This window comes from Canis aureus, chromosome X, assembly GCF_053574225.1.
Source record: "Canis aureus isolate CA01 chromosome X, VMU_Caureus_v.1.0, whole genome shotgun sequence".
NCBI lineage: Eukaryota > Metazoa > Chordata > Mammalia > Carnivora > Canidae > Canis > Canis aureus.
In genome coordinates, this window is record NC_135649.1 from 58,717,340 (window position 1) to 58,733,440 (window position 16,101).

Here is a 16,101-nt window from a genome sequence, read left to right on the forward strand (position 1 = left end):
AGTAATAGCATCTGAAGCTCTGAAAGCTAAAGCATCTCCCCAAGTGCCCAACTTACTATTTGAATGTAAATAACCTACTATGGTAAATTTGGTACAGGCAATCTATAAATAGTAGTTGTAATCATCCCAACCTGGTCTTAATTATCAGGACCAAATCTCCATCCCCAGAACGTGAATAAGGATAGAGACAGGGAAGGGTGGCATCGTTCTTTCTTTCTTTCTTTCTTTCTTTTTTTTGCCAGAAGTGTCTATAACTATCCTATTACTCAATATTAGCCTTGACATGAGATAAAGACAGCACAGCCAGTAATCTGTAAAATATAATTTAGGAAGCATTTGAAAGATTCTTATTCACAAATAAAAACTTTCTCTTTTGTTAATGCATCATATTTCATAACTGGTGATTTGTACCCAACCTTTTCCAAAATCTATCTGTCTATGTATTTTTATTATTTCAAGGAATAGGCTATAACAGTTACTTGGTCTCTTTCCTGACTTTTTGATACCTACTATTCTTAATTATTTGTAATTTAAAAAAGTCCTTCTGCTCATTCACAAGTCTCTTCCAGAATGATTTCAGTATTGTCATAGTCACTATAGCAGAATGATTTCCCTCTCAAATATCTTCTCCCATTCAGTAGGTTTCCTTTTAGTTGTGTTGATTGTTTCCTTCACTGTACACAAGATTTTATTTTGATGTAGTCCCAATACTTTGTTTTTGCTTTTATTTCTCTTGCCTCAGGAGATATATCTATAAAAATGTTGCTAACAGACACACTGGAGGATGCTCAACATCACTCATCACAAGGGAAATACAAATCAAAATTACAATGAGATATCAGTCAGAAAGGCTAAAATCAACAACACAAGAAACAGCAAGTGTCGGCAAGGATGTAGAGAAAAAGGAGCCCTCTTGCCCTGTTCGTGGGAATGCAAACTACTGCAGCCACTCTGGAAAACAGTATGGAGGTTACTCAAAATGTTAAAAATAGAACTACCCGAAGATCAAGTAATTGCATTACTGGATATTTACTCAAAAAATATAAAAACATCAATTCAAAGGGATATATGCACCCAGATGTTTATAGCAGCATTATCAATAATAACCAAATTGTGAAAACAGCCCAAATGTTCCTAGACTGATGAATGGATAAAAAAGTGAGATATATATTATTCAGCCATAAAAAAGAATGGAATCTTGCCATTTGCAACAACACAGATGGAGCTAGAGAGTATAATGCTAAGTAAAATAAGTCAGCTAGAGAAAGACAAATACCATATGACTTCACTCACATATGGAATTTAATAAACAAAAGAGCAAAAGAAAAAAGAAAAGAGAGAGAGAGAGGCAAACCAAGAAAGAGACCCTTAACTATAGAGAACAAATTGATGGTTACCAGAGGGGAGGTGGGTGGGGCGATGCATTAAATAGGTGATGGGGATTAAGGAAGGCATTTGTCATGATGAGCAACAGGTGACGTTTGGAATTGTTGGATCGCTATATTGTACACCTGAAACTAATATAACACTGTTAACTATATTGGAATTTTAATACATGGATACATACATACTAAGAAGTGTGATTATACCTCAATAAAATAAATTTTATTTTATTTTTTTAATTTTTAAAAAGATTTTATTTATTCATGAGACACAGAGACACAGGCAGAGGGAGAAGCAGGCTCCTCACGGGGAGCCCGATGCAGGACTCGATCCGTGGACCGGGATCACATCTGAGCCAAAGGCAGATGCTCAACTGCTGAGTCACCCAGGCGTCCCAATAAAAATAAATTTAAAAAATCACATGTCAGTCACATGGAATATTACCCAGGCATCCAAAAGAATGAAATCCTACCATTTGCAACAATGTTGATGGAGCTAAGGTGTATTATGCTAAGTGATTCTACAATTAAATCCACACCAAATGGAGTTTCTATGGGAATCTTTGTTAATTCTGAGGACAACCTGAGAGTTTTGGAAAGCCCAACATCTGAACTAGACTAGAAATGCAACTTGAGGTCATGATCCATCTACATGGCTCAAACAAATAAACACATATAAAATGAAAGACTAAATAATGATTTTACTAAACACTGGCAGTCTCAATACCAGTTTATTCCTCTAAAGTCTATTTTAAGTCTCAAACTGCACCCAAACTTCAATAGATAATGCTAAATGAGTAATACTCCTAAAGTAACCTGTTTACACATGGTAATATCTTGTATATGCTATAATAACAGTTCCTTGAAAAATCCTCTGGCATTCTCAGGTTTTGTTTTTGTTTTTTTTGCATTTTCAGTTTTAATGGTGCTATCTATCCTGTTCTAGGTTTTCCCCTCTAAATTAACTGTGTTAAAAGATCTTCAGTAAGTCAAATTATTATAACTATCTTTGGTTTTCTGTTCATATAATGGAAACCATTTACCTTTTTCTTTTTTTAAGATTTTTTATTTATTCATTTGAGAGAGAGAGAGCACAAGCAGGGGGAAACACAGAGTGAGAGGGAGAAGCAGACTCTCCACTGAGCTGGGAGCCTGATGTGGGGCTTGATCCCAGGACCTGGAGATCATGACCTGAGCTGAAGGCAGATGCTTAACCATCTGAGCCACCCAGGTGCCCCAACCATTTACCTTTTTAATAATGTAACTTACCACTAATCAACAACGGAATCCAAGCTGGATACCAATAAAGTATTGAGGTCTGGTGCCTATAATTTATAGCCTCTTTGTTTGAAATTACTTTCTTTTACAATTACTGTTATAAGAATATGCCAATATCACCAAACAAAAGTTAACTAAGAATGGCAACCTGAAAGTTTCTGGGCATTAGGCCGATTTTATAGGAAAAATTGAGAATGAAATACTAACATCATTATTTGGTCAATAATAACAAAAATATTTGCTAAGCACCTAGTCTTTGCAAGGTATTGTGCTGAGCGTTGTCAGAGATACAAAGATAAGTAGAATATTACATTTTGTTTTCAAACTATTTGCAATTTAATAGGAAAAAGATAAATACACACAAATACAATGACAAGTACAAAGTGCTTTGGAATGTAAAGAAAATATTACGAAAGCACACGGGGAAGAAGACATTTCTTCTTGCATTGGTATCTTATCAGTAGTTTGCAAATGCAAGGTCTAAACCTTATTTTTTTAAGATTTTATTTATTTATTAGACACACACACACACACACAGAGAGAGAGAGAGAAGAGAAAGAGAGAGAGGCAGAGGGAGAAGCAGGCTCCATGCAGGGAGCCTGACATGGGACTCGATAACGGGTCTGCAGGATCACGCCCCGGGCTGAAGGCGGCGCTAAACCGCCAAGCCACCGGGGATGCCCAAGGTCTCAACTTTAAAAGGAATTATTCAGAAAATAAATAGCAATGTAGCTGAGAAAACTTGGAATTTCTTTCCAAAAGCGGGAACCAATATTTTATTCCCTAAATTAGTGATGAGGGTGATGTTAAAATGTTTGTTTTCTGATGTTAAAAATTATAAAAGTTAGGATTAAAGTGTGAACCAAGAAAACTTGGGGTTTATTCTTCATTTGAAATTCCTCTGCATTAAAATAATTTTATTGACATAATTGAAATTATTTTTATAATAAACACATTGTGCTAGATAACTGTATGAACTTGATTTATTGGGAGGGAAATCTTACTGAATGGAATTTTATGGATGAGGAACTAAAATTTCAAAAAGATACTATAATTCTGTAATGATAATATATTATTTTCATCTTTGTAATACCTAATCCACTATGCTTAACACAACAGAATATATTAAACCAGTTTTACATAAGGAAAACTCTGCAATAGAGCAAAGTGTCATAGTAATTAATCATCACTAGAATAGTTTCTGTAACTAAAAAATGGTAAGCCCTGCCAATCTGTCTTAAACATCTCCTTGGTATGATGCTAATAAAGACAGCAGATAATAAAGATCTTTGGATCCTTCCTCTCTCTTAAATCACTGGGCATATTATTTTTAGTACATATTCATGTAAACACCAAGTGATCGAGGCAGGAATAGCACTTGCTCAAAGGTAAACTATATACCAAAGATAATAAATTATAATTAATAATAAAATTATTTAACTTAATTACATTTAACTCATCCTTTCATTGCATAAATTCCTTTACACAATCCATTCTCTTCAGTCAGCAATGGCTTCTTCCAATGTAAATCATATCTGTTAGCGCATTTTACTGTTTATTTAATGTCATTATTTTAGAGTATTTGATTGCTTCCAATATTTGCATATTATGTCGATTAAGAACAAAATCACACATTAATATGTTAATTTAAAATAATATATTAATTCTAATATTCATACAAAAACATTAATCAAAACAAGGAAATTATTCTTGGAATGTGTTTATTAAAACACAATGTTATGACCTTAAAGTTACAAATTTCAGGTTTAAATCTTTAATATTGAAGCATCTTCTGTAAAAGACTGCAAAATAATGTTTTTATGCACTAATATTCTGTGAATTCTGGTCAGCTGAGCCTGTAAGAGATGAAATGTGATGTGCAGAGCTAAGAGATTTCAAAACATCTTACCTTCTATCCACACATGAACTTCAATAGGAGAGGATGTCACAGTAGGATGTTGTGGAAGAAGATGAAATGATTGTGCCATGTCTCAGAATGGATGGGGAAAATCCTCTGGCATTTAATGTTTAAGGCTTATATTATCCAATAAGCTAAGAATGGAATAACAAAACTTAATCAGGTTCAGGTATCATCTATTCATACAGACTATATTATATTAACATATGCTGTCAGGTGTGGGAGTTTGAGATAAAGAGCCCACCATTAATTAGTTAACTAGTATGTATTATACATGTCTTTAGTAAAACACAAAAACTCAAATATAAATCTTAATGAAGTACTGATATGGTACAATGTGGATGAACACTGAAAACATTATGCTAGGCAAAAGAAGCCAGACATATAAGGTTGCATACTGTCTGATTCCATTTAGTTGAAAATTCATCATAGGTAAATCCATAGACATAGAAAGATTAGTCATTGCCAGGAGCTGGAGGCAGATAGGAAGAGTGACCGTTTAATGGGTACAGGGCTCCCTTTTGGGTTAATGAAAATGTTTTGGAACAAATAAAAGTGATGGTTGTACAACATAGTGAATATATTAAATACCTCTCAATTGCAGACTTTAAAATGGTTAATTTTGTTATGTAAGTTTTACCTCAGTAAGATAAAATTTAAAAGGCAAATATATCTGTATATATCTGACACAACTTCTGTCCAAAAATAATTGTGAATCTATTAAGAAGGATCAAAAGCACATGAACAGCATTGTTAATTAGCTTGAGACAAGTACTCTACAGAAAAAGTGCTAAGGAGTTTATGCTTAACTGCAAGGAAAAGAGACAGCTTCATGCAGAAGGTGCCATCGACTAGACAAAAAAGAACCTTGAGAGAAAAACGATAATGATATCTTCCCTACCGACATCAGGAATGTCTTGTGAGATCAATGAAAAGAAAAAAAAATGGGAAGGAGAACCCTTTTTAAAAATATAAAACAGGGGCACCTGGGTGGTGCAATCAACTAAGCATCAGATTCTTGGTTTCGGCTCAGGTCATGATCTCAGTGTCCTGGGATAGAGCCCAGTGCAGGGCTCCATGCTCAGTAGGGAGTCTACTTGAGATTCTGCCTCTCTCTATACCCCTCCCCCCAGCTCTCTCTCTCTCCTCTATCTCTCTCTCTAAAACAAATAAATCTTTTTTTTAAGTAAAACATTCATTATGGAAATGTGAATCATTATTAGTTCTGGTAGTTTTAAAACTCCAATTTGTTGCAGCTTGCAGTTTTCCTATCTGTATTACTCAGCTCTTGAAACCAAGATACAAAGGACACAGTAATGACAATTTAAAAAGTAGTGTTGTCTAATTGTGATAATACTGTCAGAATCAACTGTTTATCCCTTCCATTTACCATCTTTTTTTAATGATTTTATTATTTATTCATGAGAGACACACAGAGAGAGGCAGAGACATAGACAGAGAGAGAAGCAGGCTCCATGCAGGAAGCCTGAAGTGGAATTCGATCTCGGGACTCCAGGATCACACCCTGAACCAAAGGCAGGTGCTCAACCGCTGAGCCACACAGGCGTCCCTGTTTACCATCTTTAAACCAAATTTTATGACCTTGTATCTAGAAATGCTTTACAAATGTAAATCATTGATGTTCACGTTAAACTAATAGTCTATAATTATAGCTAAATCCATGCCTGAAAAAAACTTAAACACGGGTAGCACTTTCCCAGTATAAATATGTATGACGAAATCAGATGAGTGGTGCTGCCATATTTTATTTCTTCACTCAGCCAATGAACTCAGGCTCTGCATTTCAGAGCCACTTGTTGAACTACTACAGCATATTTGTGTTTATCTTGCCCTGCAAGAAAACTGGGTTTGAATCTGAGTATCTTTTAAACAGCAGAAATGACAAGGGAGTGCTTTCTAGAGCAGCACTGTCCAACAGAACTTTCTGCAATATTGGAATATTATACATCTGCACTATTTAATATAGTAGCTACTGACCACATACAGCTATTAAGCATGAAAAATGTGGCTAGTGAGACTTGAGAACACAATTCCTAATTTCATTTAATTTTAATTGATTGAATGTGATTCACATTTGAATGTGATCACAATTCACATGTGATTACCATACTGCACAACACAATTCTAAAACCTCTAATCAAGCAGAGGGTTACATACATGGTAGACAATCTTAGACTGAAAATGAGGGCTGCTAGGGGAATAGGAAGAGCTGAAAGAATCTTAATGCTTACTATCAGGTTATCTGTAGGCTTAAAATGCACAAGGGAAAGGAGGGGAAATGAGTGGGAAAAATTAGAGAGGGTGACAAAACATGACAAAACTCCTAACTCTGGGAAATGAACAAAGGGTAGTGGAAGGGGAGGTGTGTTGGGGGGATGGGGTAACTGGGTGACAGGCACTGAGGAGGGCACTTGATAGAATGAGCACTGAGTGTTATACTATATGTTGGCAAATCGAACTTCAATAAAATTTAAAAAATAAAAAAATAAAAAATAAATGCACAATGAGGGCAGCCCAGGTGGCTCAGTGGTTTAGTGCCGCCTTCAGCCCAGGGCCTGATCCTGGAGACCAGGGATCCAGTCCCACGTCAGGTTCGCTGCGTGAAGTCTGCTTCTCCCTCTGCCTGTGTCTCTGCCTCTCTCTCCTCTCTGTATATTCTCATGAATAAATAAATAAAATCTTTTTAAAAAATGCACAATGAAAGTGACAATGGGTTTACCAATACCAGCAAGTCCCTGGTCCTTCTCTGATTTCCCCTTCACCTGACGTATGAAGGTAGAAGAGACTGTACAGAGTGGGGGCAGCAAAGGAGATTTGGGTAGCCTCCAGTGGTGAAATGAATCTCCAATAGGTTTCAGTCACTCTGAAAAAATAAAAATATATAAGGTAAGACAAATATATAGTGAAGTGGGATCCCTGGGTGGCGCAGCGGTTTGGCGCCTGCCTTTGGCCCAGGCCCTGGAGACCTGGGATCGAATCCCATGTCGGGCTCCCGATACATGGAGCCTGCTTCTCCCTCTGCCTGTGTCTCTTTCTCTCTCTATCATAAATAAATAAAAATGTAAAAAAAAATATAGTGAAGTTCTCACATTCAGCAGAGAATGTTAAAATAAATAGATATAAATCTCATTTCACTCAAGCACATTCAACAATAATGTGCTTACTATGTGCCAGGCACAGGAGATTTCATTGATTTAAAGATGTGATTGTGTTTTATATAATTGTGCAACATCACTTAAAGTCCTCTGATTTCAAGGAAAGGGGTATGCAGTGGTTTCCCAAGTCTTTTCTTTTTTCTATGAACATTTACATACTTATTGAATGTATCTAAATGACGTTTTCTTCCTTTCAGCGTTTCTTTGTTCTTTCCAGTTTCTGTTGTTTTCTTCCTTTAATTTCAGTTCAGAAGAACTTTGCTCATTTTCTCCTCCTAATAGACAAATATAGCTATTTATTCATATAGCTATTTATGCAAAATATTCACCAAGGTGTTCCACTCAGCTTTAATAGAGTCCCCTCCCCCCATAAATTAGAAAGGAGGAAAATAAAACTGCCAAAACAAACACCAAGAAAAAAATAAAAATTAATGATATATGATATTGAAAAATCTCCCTCCTCGAGACTTCAGTGTCTATTATGAATATTCACTAGATTTTTAAAAAATTAAATTACATTCCTTTATGTTGAAAGGCTTGGGTCAGTTCTATCGCCTATGTAGGGTGATAAACTAGACGTTAAATAGTCCCTAATTGTTAGCATTTTAATTAAGCCTAATGTATTACACACACACAACCACAGAAGTCCTATTATCCATATCCTAGACAATAAAGTGTTAGGATTTAAAACAAATTCTAAATTAAGTCATCGGCCTTTCCGAGCATGGTGGATTTCTTTTTCCATAAGAGAATAATATAAAATAATGCTGAGATGAATTACTATATTATTACTATAAGGAGAGAATCACTGACTCAGGTGATTTAAAAAACAGAGATGATAACTAACCAAAACGTTGGAATTCGACGGTTGGAATTAACTGCCATAGAAATGGCACAGAGATTGATGAGGCCTGTCAACAGTTAAAACTGTGGGAATTTTCCCTCATGTTTGAACTGAAGTCAGCCTCTTCTGAACTCTCGCACCTACCCCCTATTTTTGTCCTAGCTCTGACCCAGGCTGTTCCTGTGAAGGAGTCTCTGAAGACTTTTACCTCAGGGAGCATCATCCAGTCTACCACTGAATCCCAATGAGTTGTCAGTTGGCCAGTCTAACGGTCCCGCACACCCTTTTCCCCTTATTTTTCATAGAATAGTTTCCCAGCGCTGTTCTCACCCAAATGTCTGAAACTAGTCTATCAGGACCTCCATTCGCAATGTGGGGCTTGGAGGTGAGATTCAAGGCCAAGGTGGGCTTATTAACTGAGTCTAGAGGATCCAGAGGCCACGTGGTAACCCTCACACTCTCCCTGCCCCTCTGCCCAGGCAGTCCTTTTAGGCCTCTTCCTATCCAGAAGTACCCGCATTCATGTCAGACAGCGACGCCATTTAGGGCTTTCAAAGGGATGCTCCTCAGAAAAGTAACCACCTTCCTCTACAGCCCCATGCGAAGGCTACAGTAAGCAGTCTTTCTACTTGCCTCTTTCCCTACCCTGTCCGGCCTGACGCCACAGGGACAGGATCCCCTCAGCTACCAATCCGGCGGTTGAGTCTGGTTAGGATAGCTCCCAGCTGCCCCGCGCTGCGCACGCAGGTCACCGCTAGTTCCAGCACCCGCGCGTTTCCGTGGGTTGATGGTGACGTAGCTCTTGCTCTACACCACACAGGGGAGGGGGCCGGTTGGTGGGGAGCTGGTCTTCGCTCTTACCGCCCATAATGGCTGTTGAAAGTTTGTTTTTCTTGTGATACTGCCCAAATGCCTGAGGTCGTGCTGTAAAGATTCTCATGAGAAGATTAAACACACACACACACACACACACACACACACACAATCCGAGTGAATATGAATTCAAGGAAAGAAGAAAACTATCCTAGAGGCAACAAGTGGTCACAGATTTCTCAATAAGAGAGACATTTGGTGGAATGCTGAGCTGAAGTGAAGACAAGCCCCTCTCTGGTGTTCATGAGAAATCCATTTTTTTTTAAGATTTTATATTTTTAAGTAATCCTTTCACGCAACTACAAACCTGAGATCGAGTGGCATGCTCTATTGACTGAGCCAGCCAGACTCCCTTTTTTTTTATTTATGATAGTTACAGAGAGAGAGAGAGGGAGGCAGAGACACAGGCAGAGGGAGAAGCAGGCTCCATGCACCGGGAGCCCGATGTGGGACTCGATCCCGGGTCTCCGGGATCACGCCCTGGGCCAAAGGCAGGCGCCAAACCGCTGCGCCACCCAGGGATCCCCCCTTTTCTTTTCTTAATGTGACTTTATAGACCATAAAACTGAGGCTCAGATTTGGGGGTAGGGAAAGGCTAGAATTAGGGTCTCTAGCAGTCTTACACAACGAGATTACTTCAAGTACCTCCCATTTTGATGTTCTATGGATTTAGATAATGCCAGTTTAAAAGTGGACTTGCAGTAGTACTCAGTGTTCAAAACGAAATTTAAAATAGCTTGTTTTATTTGAACACAAATTATCATCAGAACACGGCATCCCTTAATTTTGTGAGTTTGTGAACCCCATTTTAAACAAAGCTGAAATTATTCTCTCATGCTATTGCAGTATTCCTCAATATCACACCTGAATATTAGTTTTCCTGCATTGTTTTTGAAACTCTGAAGACAGATATGGTACCATAATACGTGAATGCATTATGTTTAAAGTCCTTTACCAAAGCAAATGTCTAAAAGCAGTAATAAACTAAATCAAAATTCCTATTAATAGTCCTATTCACTGGGAAACATTTCCTTAGGCATTCCAAATCACCAAAGGAGGCAATCTCGCCCACAAAGTAGAATAATCAGATGCTAAATGTAGCTGGAATGACCCGAAAAATAATTTTATCTAGCCCCCTCATTTACAGATGGGGAAACTGAGTCCCAGACAGAAGATACATGCTTTAAGTTACACAACAATTTAGTTCCAGAACTAGAAAAAGATCCCAGGTATCTGAACTTTAGTATTCCTTCCACCAAAGCCATACATACCAAAATTCAATGGCATCTCAAGCAAATGGAGAAAGTGTTGGGAAGAAATTACACAGAAGATTTCTGTCTCCCAGGATGTAGACACAAGAAGGGGTGAGAAAAACAAAATGAAAGAACCAAAGAACGTCCAAACACTCTAATGATGAGAGGTACAAGCAAGGGATGGTCAGTGGGAAGAGGTAGAAGCAATATTGGAAAACAGTGAGTTTTTTTACAAGCGTGAACATCCAATTAATTACTTCTGGCCACATGAAATTATTAGAATCACTTAGAAAACAGAGTAAAAATTTTTGGCTTGAGTAAAAAATTTTGGCTTACATCCACTTTTACAAAGACAGATGTTTGCCATTTTATTTTTTTGAATTTATTTATTTATTCATAAGAGACAGAGAGAGAGAGGCACAGACACAGGCAGAGGGAGAAGCAGGCTCCACGCAGGGAGCCTGATGTGGGACTCAGTCCTGGGTCTCCAGGATCACACCCTGGGCTGAAGGCAGGCGCCAAACCGCTGAGCCACCCAGGCTGCCCTGTTTGCCATTTTAATCAGCTGTCTCAAAGTAGCTTTTCCTCTTAACTACTGAATCTTAAACATAACCTAATTATATACTATACAGGTTTAAGTAATTAGGATTTTGATTTCAGTTATAATTAACATAACTTCTGGATTCCTGCAGTCAAAAGCTATTTTTTTGGTAGTCAAATGTGTCAGTCAAAAGACTTCGTGTTACAGAAGCTAGATTAGGGTTGGCATGTTCAACTTGTAGGATTTTACTTTTTGTCATTGAACTAATAGACTATATCTCTGGAGTTGAAGCATAACTATTTTATTTTATTTTATTCCCCAGGGTTTCAACTTTGTACAAGTTAATCTGATAAACTAATCTGTGCTAATTTATTAATAATTGCTGCCAAACTTCATTGGAAGATATTTGTAATTTAGCAGTAGTTTTGTGTGCTGAATGGCAATCAGGGAAAGCTGGCAAGATTTAATTACTCCTCAATTCCTTTTCTGTTTGTTCCTTAAAACTATACATATGCATACATATATATAATGCATACACATCAATGTAATATGTTAATATATCAAAATGTTCAGAATGGCTAAAATTAACAACACAAGAAACAATAGTTGAGAATGTGGAGAAAGGGGAACCCTCATATCCAATTGATGGCAGGTGTGTCCTGGTGCAGTCACTGCAGAAAACAGTATGGAATTTCCTCAAAAAGTAAAAACTAGGGGATCCCTGGGTGGCTCAGTGGTTTAACGCCTGCCTTTGGCCCAGGGCCTGATCCTGGAGTCCTGGGATCGAGTCCCACGTCGGGCTCCTGGCATGGAACCTGCTTCTCCCTCTGCCTGTGTCTCTGCCTCTCTCTCTCTCTCTCTCTCTCTCTCTCTCTCTCTCTCTCTATGTCTATCATGAATAAATAAATCTTTAAAAAAAAAAGTAAAAACTAGAACTACCCTAGGATCCAGCAATTGCACTATTAGGTATTTACTCAAAGAATATAAAAATACAATAATTCACAGGGTTATATGTACCCTAATGTTTATAGCAGCATTATCTACAATAGCCAAATTATGGAAATAGCCCAAGTGTCCATTAACTGATGAATAAAGAAGTGGGGTGTGTGTGCATGTGTGTGTGTGTGTGTGTGTGTGTGTGTAATGGAATATTATTCAGACATAAAAGGAATGAAATCTTGCCAACTGCAATGACATGGATGGAGCTACAGAGTATTACGCTGAGTGAAATAAGTCAAGTCAGAGAAAGGCAAATACCATATGATTTCACTCATGGGTGGAGTTTAAGAAACAAAACAAATGAACAAAGGGGGAAAAAAGAGATACAGACAAACCAAGAAACAGGCTCTTATTTATAGAGAACTAACTAATAGTTACCAGAAGGTAAGTGGGGAGGGAGATGGGTTAAATACATGATGAGGATTAAGGAGTGCCATTGCCATCATGAGAACCCAGTGTTCTATGTAAGTGTGGAATCACTAAATTGTACATTTGAACCTAATATTGCACTGTATTTTAACTAACTGGAATTTAAATTAAAAACTTTTTAAGAAGTTCATGCATTAACAAATGCATATAAATATAAGTATTTAAAATATATATAATAAAAATGAATAATGAAAAATACAGGAGTAGAGCTTATGAATATTATGTCACATATTTCAAAGGGCTTTTTGCATGTATTTTCTCATTTCCTTCAACTGGTAGTATACTATTTTCCAGAAAACAAGACTAAATTCTTATGAGTTTATTTTTTTTTAATTTTTATTTATTTATGATAGTCACACACAGAGAGAGAGAGAGGCAGAGACACAGGCAGAGGGAGAAGCAGGCTCCATGCACCGGGAGCCCGACGTGGGATTCGATTCCGGGTCTCCAGGATCGCGCCCTGGGCCAAAGGCAGGCGCTAAACCGCTGCGCCACCCAGGGATCCCCTTCTTATGAGTTTATAGTGAATGCTGCAGTCCGTTAACAGAGATAGTTAAATTCATGAGTTGATAATAAGTATTGATTAAAATGTAATAAAAGTCAATAATTCATTTTGATGATTATTACAACTACATCGTATTTGGTGAGTTTCATATTACTACTAGGGAGTATTTGCAAAGAATCTCTGGCACAATTTCCATAATAATAACCATACCAAATATTAGTATAGAAGGCACAGCTTCCCAAGCATTTCAGAGACATTATGGATTTGCAATTTTCAATGTATTATCTCATAAACAGAATATTTTGCTTTGTTTGTCTCTTCTACTTCATATACAAAATATTCCCAAATAATAAGACAGGGGTAAAGTGCTATTAGTGAATTTCCCTATTTTATTAATATATAAATGAAATAAATCCAATTTAACTGAGTAATCACACTTGGTTCATATTTCCCATTCCCTTTTTTGTAGGGCTCAAGTATCTCAGATAAGATAGACCTCTGATTGTGTTAAGCCAGAAAGATTCCATTAAAAAATAAATACGTCAGGTATAGTTTTGTTTCCCAAACATTTAACCCTGAAATTTATCATTTACAATATAATTCAGTTCTCCAGATAACAAACTCACAAATATCCTTCTGAGACTCTAAATAGAAAACATTAATTGTCCTTTAACCCTTAAAATATCTATTCTTCATCTTTATAGTATTAGCTAATATAAGCTAGCAACAAAAGTACTCCATTTCTTTATTTACTATTTTCTTCACTCAACCCCCCATACAACTCAGGCACAGCTGATATATTTATAAGAATGACTTATCTATGCATAAGCAGCAGGTTATCACGTTCAGGATGGAATTTGAACAAAGACTCTAAAAAGCAAGAGTTAACCACCAGTCTATACTCTGGGAACTGTCTCCAATTCTAACCTCTAAGCTACAGCCTTCATCCATCTACTGATCTTGTTATCCTTGACATCATTTACTGTTCTATAGTAATACTCAATCACATGGCAAGTGGATGGGAAGGGATCTGTAACAAATACCTTACAAATCATCTCCTGCATTTGTGTGATACCATGTGAGCTGCAAACATTTTTACATATATTAGCTTATTTGAGCTCCACAGAAAATTTTTGAAAATTACTGAGTGGAGAGACTGTTATATACATCAGAAGATGAGAAAACTGAAGCTCTTAGATTTAAATAACTTACCAAGTACAGCACTACTACCTAAGTAGAAGGGCTGATTCTTGAACCTAGATTATCAAATTTATGTCTAAGTGTTCTCTCTACTACCCCTCAAATGGGGATATCAGTGATTTTTTAATGACATTTTGCACCTCTTTTTGCAGTAATTTCAATTTTACCTTCAGAAATTAATGTATAATTAATTGCATATCACAAGCACAATATTTGGTTGTCTATCTGGACAATACACTATTGTGACTCCAACCCTAACTATCCCAAAATTCCTTCTCTGTCCCCCATATATGTGCAAATTATGGAATTCTCTCTATGTATGTAGGTATATATGTATGTGAATCTTCAGAACTTTCCATAATTAGAGAATTATTAACAAAAACCTGGCTAAGTGGTATTTGAGTGTAGTAGCTCAGGTATATCAAGGAAGCCAAAGGAGGAAAAAGATTCAAAGTAATTGTGTTTATTCTTCAAATAGGAAAAGGCATTGGATATATTGATTAGATGTCACTGATGAACTTGGAGCAGTAGAAGTGGAATTCAAATTGTAATTACTAGCAATAAAAATAGTAATAGCCACAATTATTGGGCACATACTCCATTCTAGGAACTGCATTGTCATTTATTTAATTTTAAACACAGAAAATATAACATATATACAAAAGAGGGCACTTGTCACTAGTGTACAAGTCAGTGAATTTTCCAGAACTGAACATGCCTATATAATTGTACTAAGATCAAAAAAGCAGAACAAGCTTTGCGCAGTGGCAGTATCGTAGCCAGTGAGGTTTATCCGAGGCGCGATTATTGCTAATTGAAAAAAGCAGAACATTACCCACCCTAAGTACTTTTTAAAATACAGTATTTCATTCTTACAACAATTCAATGAAGTAATTATTCTTGTTCCCATTTTTTTTTATATGAGAAAACTGGTTCAGAGATGTTCACATGTCCAAGATTTCCTGTTTGTAAATAATAGAGAGCAGTTTGGAATATTTCCTTCTACCTGAAAAGTTCATGCCACACATGCTTTCAAAAAGTTTAACAGTGATATGAAGACTAGATATAGAACTAAAATTTGAGTAACCAGGCAGCCCCAGTGGCTCAGTGGTTTAGTGCCGCCTTCCGCCCAGGGTGTGATCCTGGAGACCCAGGATGAGTCCCACATAGGGCTCCCTGCATGGAGCCTGCTTCTCCCTCTGCCTATGTCTCTGCCTCTCTCTGTGTGTCTCTCGTGAATGAATGAATAAAATATTTAAAATAAATAAATAAATAAATAAATAAATAAATAAATAAATAAGATTTGAGTAACCAATAGAGCTGAGGGAAAATTTGAAATATGATCCCTGAGGATAGTTGCAGACTAAGGGGAAGGAGCTAGTGGAGAAGAAATGATCCAAGATAAAAGAAAGAAAGAAGCTAATTTGTTAAAGAAATGAAAGATAAATGATTAATCAAGAAAAACAGGAATATGTTTTTTATAATAGAAGGAAAGGAGGATGTACATATGGGGAAATACTGAGATGGAGTGGAGATTATAGAGGCAGGAGAGTTCATATGTATTGAGAATAAGAAGCACACAGGTAAGGTGAAGTTTTAAGTATTGTTTTAGGTAAAACCCATGCTTTAATTAAAATAAGATGGCAGAAGAAATAAAATAATCAGCCAACATTTATTGAACAGTTAAAATATTACAAGCACTC

At 36.7% G+C, this 16,101-nt stretch overlaps 1 protein-coding gene and 1 non-coding gene across 4 annotated transcripts in view; one reads left to right on the top strand and one right to left on the bottom strand.

Annotated features, from left to right (window-relative positions):
• LOC144307621 (uncharacterized) overlaps nt 1–8,031 on the bottom strand; it is a 290,432-nt gene extending 282,401 nt beyond the window's left edge. For all 3 annotated transcript variants that reach the window (XM_077887550.1, XM_077887548.1, XM_077887549.1), the window contains exons 1-3: nt 7,914–8,031; nt 7,362–7,462; nt 4,570–4,712 (exon numbers count right to left, since the gene is read on the bottom strand). In XM_077887550.1, the coding sequence (XP_077743676.1) occupies nt 4,570–4,648 (79 nt within the window). In that variant the 5' untranslated portion in view covers nt 4,649–4,712; nt 7,362–7,462; nt 7,914–8,031. The remainder of the gene's footprint in view (nt 1–4,569; nt 4,713–7,361; nt 7,463–7,913) is intronic.
• Nucleotides 8,032–15,151: 7,120 nt separating this feature from the next.
• LOC144309341 (U4 spliceosomal RNA) lies at nt 15,152–15,294 on the top strand. Its single transcript, XR_013375377.1, has one exon. It is a non-coding gene; the product is annotated as a U4 spliceosomal RNA (small nuclear RNA).
• Nucleotides 15,295–16,101: the final 807 nt, after the last annotated feature.